Raw genomic sequence first — 7,355 nt, 5'->3', positions numbered from 1 at the left:
GCTACTCTTAACATTCCCTGGGCTTGTTGAAGGGCTTAGCATAAATCAAAAGCTTGTTTGTAAAATCCTTAGCTGTGCACTAGCTAACGGAAAACCTAGACATCACCAGTTGTTTCCATTTCTATGGGATCAACATGGACACTGATCATCATGTAGGAAAAAAGCTCTTAAGGAATCACAGAGGTAGACAATTGGATTCCCCCCCCCCCCCCCGCCACACACACAAACGTACCACCAGATCTTCAAGATTTTCTCACAAAGGGTTAAGCATACTATTTCTTCCCACAGCTCCTTTAACTGACTTCCAACTACTCACACTATTTCACATTTCTTAGGGCAAGTTCAATAAGCAAGCTGATTTTTAAAAGACTATTATTAGCTACTTTTACAAAGTTGTATTTGGCTGTGTATCTGAGAAGTCCCACAAATGCACAAATACTTTTTTCTGAAGATGGCTTGGTTTTGCTGTTTTACCAATCTACTATTTTTTAGAAGTGCTGGATATGGCACTGCTTGGTTCAGGAGCTGTATTCAAGCCTGAAGCTAACAGGGGAGTTTTAAGCAGGAATAGCAACTTTTGAGGTACCTGTTTCCAGCTATTTTCATGACCCATCTGCCATAAAGATGTGGACTGAAGCATCATATTCGGTAGAAGTGTGTTCAGAGTACTTTCTATTTTTCCATAGTTCTTATCTATAGGCTTCCCTGAATATACATTTACAAAGGAAACCCCAACTCCTTTCCTTTCCCTCTCTGCCACATGAAGCTGCCTTATACTGAATCAGGCCGTTGGTCCATCAAGGTCAGTGCTGTCTACTCAATGGCTGTGGCTCTCCAGGGTCTCACCTATCACCTGATCCTTTTAGCTGGAGAGGCCAGGGACTGAACCTGGGGCCTTCTGCATGCCACTGAGCCACAGCCCCTCCTTACGGGTCGTGTGTGGACCTGGCCTCATAACAGATTGAAGATGTACACGAGCCAAATTTATCCTTATATATCTCAACACTTATCCAGCAACTTCAAAAATTTCACAGCTAGGATAGTTAAAAGCATAATAGATAACTGATTTTGACTACATTAGATAGATAGGGCAACAGGATGATTAAGGACAATTCATAAAAAGGTAGAAGCAAGTCTTTTTTTTTTTTAAAGAGTGATTCTACATTTTAGATTGAGGGCCAAACTAGGTAAGTTAATAGAACTCGGTGTTTTTGTAAAGGCAAATTGCACTGGCAGCAGTCCCCATTTGGACTGGAGGTGCAGCACGGTGTACGTTTGGCTTTTTTCCTTCCCCCCAGTTTTTCTAAGCAAAACAAACTCCCAGGCCAAAAAAAAAAAAAAAAGCTCATCTTTTCCCCTTCCAGGATTAACAGCAACCAGAAGCTCCCACAACTGCAGTTTTCATGTCACGAGGAGATCTTCCAGAGTCTCTCATCTGGTTTGGCCCTGCATGCTAACAAGGGTTTCCCCACTCCTGTAGTTAAGAAGAGTTCATTATCCACTGTATCCTTTTTTGAAAAAGCGACGTAGCTGTAAAGGATGGAACAAGAATATCTCAGCTTAAAACAAAGTCTTGTGGTACCTGAAAAACCAACATTTATATAGCAGAATCTTGCACGAGTCAGAGTTAAGTTCTATCTTCAGCTGTCAGATTTTATGTATTTAAATGTTATATCGTGAAGGAGGAGGGAGAGGGCACAGGTGAGAAAAGTTCAAAGATCAGAAGGTCAAGTCATCAAGAGAGAGGTGTAACAATGCAGGGTACATGAAAATAAGATCAAATCTAAATGATCCCACTTCATAGGTCTTGTCACCTCTCTTACACCAACTATCTTGTTGTAATATGATTTTGTGCATCTCTACCACAGTGTCTCAACAAACACAAGAACATATTACTGTTTGAATTCTACTATTTCATATCCAAGACTAAGGCTTGAAGTCATAATGTAAACATGGTGGCATTTCACAGCTGTGACTTTCATTAGAATATGCCAAAAAGTTAACTCTCCTGAAACTGCACAAAATGGCAGGCAGGAAGGGCATTTCCCTCTGAACTCTGCAAACAGGACAGACTAACATGGTGCATTAACAGCATGACAGTATCAATTTGATCCAGTCTCACATGCTAAACGAACATTATGGGCCAATCCAGACTTTTAAAATCCGGAAATCTTTTTTATGTAAGGCTTGGACAGACGGGGATTTTTACTTTAAATCAATTGATAAGTTATGATGATGATTTCTTGCCATTTTCTCAGCTGAGGTCTAGATATGATTTGCCTACCTTTGCTGAATATTTACAATTGCAACATCTGTTGGCGTTCAACTATGGCCCTGGAGCTTTGAGTGCTTCAAAATCTCCCCCTTTTGGAAATCCTTATTGAATTAACACAGAAAATGAAACCTATGATATTTTTGTATATTTGATATTGATTAATAAATATAATATGCAGTCCCCCAGAGATGAATATAAGAGCGAGTTAGATGGTCCAGTTCTGCCAAAGCAATGAGATAGGGCTTTAAGCCTTACATTGGTTACTTCTATGGATCTTAAGCTGCAACTTATTCAGCAAAAAAATTATGTTTAGGGGATATTGGACATGGCAGCGTCTTTTTAATAAAAGATTCAAGTACAGTGTCCAATTATTGGTATTGTAGCTTAAAAGACGCATCTCTCAAGCACATGCTTTGGATATGTCCAGTTATTTGATCCTTTGGGAAGGAAGTCATTACTCACATTAATTTTGTATTAGAATACTCATTTGTTTTTGAGAGTGTTTATATACTTCTAAATCATTTACCAGTCTCATGGAACCCAACCAATGGTGAATGGAAATGGACCTTCTGTGCTCTTACAATCACTAAAAAAATTTTATTACAGCATTGGAAAGACAAAAGCCTGCTTCCCATAACTCACTGGATTGAGGACTTTATAAACTTATCAACATTTGAATGATGACAACAGCATATGCACTTATTTTTAGATATGTGGAGACTTTTTACATAAGGTTATGTATAGATTCATCAGTATTGTTTCACTTTTTTTCTTGCTTTGCACACATAAATAAAAATTTGAAAACATGCAAGAATCAAAACTTCCTGATGTAAAGAATAGTCAAGCCCAGCAAGCCATTCAGCTTCAAGTCTTCCTGCTGTTGTATACGAGCATCCACCAGGGGTCAGTAATCGCACATCAAACATTCCACAGCATGGTATGTAACTTTATTCTTCTATCATAATAATTTAAAGTATTTATACACCACACAGTCACTTTTTTAAAAGCACAAACTTATACTTATTAGTATATCCATGAACCACATCTAAAAGGGCTTTGCAAAAGACTGGGCACACTGTGGGGATTTTCAAACATAAAAATAAGTTTGAAGCCTTCTAAGAGACAGCCATTTGGAGTGTCTGTGAACCAGTGTTCCCTCTAAGTGTAAGCTTCCTCCAGAGACCTCTCACTAGCTTCAAAATATCCATATGTTTGGCATTAAGTAAAGCTCTCTTGGCTGTGGTGGACTTGAAGAGCTAACATGTGCAAATAACATTTTCTCTAGCAATCCCACAGCAGGAACAACAGAATTAAAACGAGAGAGAGAGACTGACTCCAGGTACTAACATTTCTGAAATATTACTTATCTCTGGGCTTCATGATTTAGATACTAGAGTACATATATATTCACAAGGCTTAGGAACACAGGAAATAAGGTAGTACAGAGCTGTTTACAGTGAGCTCACATTGTGGCTGCAACTCTAGGCTTGTCTACAAACTTCTTCCACAAATACCTTTTCACTTGGCACACAAAATGGTAAATTCAACTATTCTAAAACTAACATGTTTTCTCCATACAAGATGGGAGCACGGGGGGGGGGGGGCGTTGTTGTTGTTTTTTTCTTGCTCCAAATTCTATGCTGCCCTAACAGTGAATTAAAGCAGTTCTTTTAATTCAATTAATTCATGCAACAAGCAAAAAGAACTGAATAGCAAATTCAGCAGAATATCTGAAAACTCTGAACTTGTATGCTGCCCAGAACCTTCACCTGTACTTCCAGCTTAGGCATTAAAGAGTATACAGGTACTGTCTCCAGTTCCAGCACTGAGGATCAACATTACCACTAAATGAGTCGCTTGAGCATTAGGCTGTATTTATGCTGTTTGGTGGTCTCTTGGATCTACAAGGAAAGCCTATATTGTGTCCCTATTTCATATGGAAGCTATATAGCAGAGGGTTACCTCAGGCTATCCATGAAGTTTACAGCTAGACCAGGTCTCATTAATTCAATCTTAACAAGCCAGATAGCACCTTAAGTGTAGCGTAGCACATGTTGATTTCTTCAGCAATCTACAGAGCAGATCAAGGAAATTATGGAATTAACATAACTAGCACAGCTCATAGAGGTGTAAGCCATTAAAACCTCATATAGCATGGGAGAAGAACTGTTCTTTAGCTTTGTATGCTGAAGGTTCACAGCTCAATGACTGGCATCAGTTAAAAAGATAAGGAAAAAACCACTGCCAAATCAACCAAACTAGGCTAGATTGAACAAGAGCCTAACTTGGCATAAGCCAGCTTTGTACATTCATAAAATGATGGCTTTTTTATATTGTAATAATGGAAATTCACATAGCCTCACTACATTCAGCAGTAGTCTCAGAAAGTCCTATCCTCTGGGATTAGCGGCGTTTGGCATCATAATCCTACATAATTCTACAACCAGCATTAACAACTAGCATAGTGTTGACAATTCTCATCTCAGGCAATCTCCAGTATTTCAAAGCAAGCCTCCCCAGGTCAAAGGACACATTATTTTACCCTCTTCTCCAGGTATAATTAAAATAAAATGAAACCTGCCTCCACTGGCAGAACACACTTTCAGATGTGGGGTACACAAACCCAAAGGAAAGCAAAATATAGGCACATAGCAACTCCTGTAACACATGGGAAGACAATTTGGCCACCAAAACCAAACTACTGCATGAATATGACCTCCCTGAGTTGCACTCAAGAAAACTGCTGAAGGCTGGAATAGAACCAATGAAGAAGCAACCCAAGCCTCATCTTCATAACTGCTTCTTCCTTGGTCGAGACTGACAAGTCACTGTCCCTGTTCCAACTACTAACAGGTTTTGAAACAGGCTGTTTCCTAATTTTCTGCCTCTTTTAAGACAAGAAAATGTCATTAAAGTCTGGAAATACAACTGAGAGAATTTTGTAATTTTTCTTAGGTAAACTGAATGTTTCCATATTTTGGGGAAGGGGGAATATAACTGCATCAACCAGACAGAGCCTACCACTGTTGTAAGGGTACATATTTAATACTAACAACTTGAAGACAATCATATCTATATATAACTCTATCAGAGATGGAATCTAAAACCATAAAAAAAATTGGCTCACACTCATGTACACTGGAAGGGGGGAAAAGACAATCTTTTACACACATGTGCCCCTAATAATCAAATACAAGACTTATGTCTTCTGTACTTCTATATTAGAACTCAAATACAAATTGTCACACAGAAATGGTCCTTAGGGAAAGGAAGCGATGCAGTTATGAATGATCTAATTATGAGGGACAACGCCAATTACTTCTACTCCTATGAAACAAGAGGCTACATGTCCAGGGCCCAAACAAAGAATCAGCTCTTCCTGGGCTTATTTCCGGCCAGTTTCTTGTGTTACCTTAACTGGTCCAAAGAATGGGAAAGAGAGAGGGAAAGGGGATCACAAAAGATCCTAAGCATGTTAGTTAAGCTAAGTAGTACTTAGAGGGAGCACTGGGTATGATATATGTACATGTAGATATATGCTTTACATATTACCTAGATACACATAAATATTTAATATATAAAAAATAAAGTGCTTTCTATTGGGTCCTGATGAAAGGACATTATAAAACATTTCACCAACTGCAAAGCAAAAAAATCATTACAATCAAAGGAATATTACATCCAACATACATGAAAAAGTTAACAATATTTACATTCTGCTGGGTGTCCCAGGACAAAAAGGATCCCTTCATATACATGGTATATACATATATACTCTTTACTCAATATATTATGACAATATATATTTTAAAACCTTTGTTCGTGACAAAAAACCCTACAAAAACACAACAAGCATCAAACACACAAGTCCAAGACTAAGAGACACCCCATTCTCCCAGCCAATGCACCCACTTCTGGGGTAGATGTGCCATCGCTCTTTCCTGGGGTGTAGTGCCTCAACGTCCTGCAAGGCACTATGGGCAGCTGCTGTGAAATTGGCATCACCTGTGGTGAGCAAATCAAACACACAAGAGTAAAAATAAATGTCTTTCACCAGCATCTTCTCATGGCATTTGGAAGAAGCATTCTCCAGTGTGTACGTATTCCAGGTCTGACTCAATGCGCCATGAGTGAGGGCCTGTGCCATCACTGGTAAAGGTAGATGTCCACTGTTGTCAATGCGTTCACTTGACGGGCAGCCATTCACACAGAGCTGTAGGTCCTGGCTCTCTTCATAAGCCATGACTAGCTCTTCTGGCATGCGTATGGCTAGTGTTAGGTAACGTCCAAGCTGGCGCACAAACACAGTGGTGCCAATGTACCTGGCATGCATTTCCACATATCTGCCACTCACTCTCTCCACAATGCGCAAGCTCTTGGTGTCACCATCACCGCCGCTCGTTGTGCCATCTACAAAAGCTGCTGGTAAGTCATCAGTCACTGCCTGATACACTTTCTGATCGGTACAGTCTTGGTAAGCTTTAAAAATAATGGTTATCTGTAGAGAAAAAAGGGACAGAGAATGAAGTTAGAGCAACAGTACTCTGCCTTGTCGTACCCAACAATATTTGGGTGTTGGAGTGTACTGTTTGTGAAACTACGAATGCCACATCTTGGATAGTAGAAAAGAGCAAAATTCTAGTAGCACCTATAAGACTAACAAAATTTGTGGTAGGGTATGAGCTTTCGTGAGTCATAGCTCACGCCTTCAGATACACAGCTCACATCGTGGATACTATGGTTTTAACTTTTGTATTGTTGTTGTTTCTATTTTATCCCTATTTATTGTGCATTTTTATGCTTTATCTTTTATTGTACTATTGCTGATGTTAACTCGACCTGAGCCCACTTGCTGGGAGGGCAGGCAGTAAGTCCAATAAATTAAATTGAATATATCACAGCTCTCAGTTATGTGTTCAGGGGGGTTATGAAATCCCCTGATACCTAAATATAGCCCAGTGCTATATACTAAACTCTTCCACATTCACAGGCACTCAGTCATTGAATACAAGTGCCAGGAAGCAACAACAAGGGAAGTCCTCAGCCTCGTGCCCGGTTTGTTTGGCCCTCTAGGGCAACT

The 7,355-nt window shown here is 39.5% G+C and overlaps 1 protein-coding gene across 3 annotated transcripts in view; it reads right to left on the bottom strand.

Moving 5' to 3' along the window:
- Positions 1-3,205: 3,205 nt before the first annotated feature.
- The window catches only part of RGMB (repulsive guidance molecule BMP co-receptor b), a 35,648-nt gene continuing 31,498 nt past the window's right edge, over positions 3,206-7,355 (bottom strand). For all 3 annotated transcript variants that reach the window (XM_054986616.1, XM_054986617.1, XM_054986618.1), the window contains one exon: positions 3,206-6,773. In XM_054986616.1, coding sequence (XP_054842591.1) covers positions 6,111-6,773 — 663 coding nt within the window. In that variant the 3' untranslated portion in view covers positions 3,206-6,110. The remainder of the gene's footprint in view (positions 6,774-7,355) is intronic.

Source organism: Eublepharis macularius, chromosome 8, assembly GCF_028583425.1.
Source record: "Eublepharis macularius isolate TG4126 chromosome 8, MPM_Emac_v1.0, whole genome shotgun sequence".
In the NCBI taxonomy this organism is placed as follows: Eukaryota; Metazoa; Chordata; class Lepidosauria; order Squamata; family Eublepharidae; genus Eublepharis; species Eublepharis macularius.
This window is presented reverse-complemented; position numbering and strand designations above follow the sequence as displayed.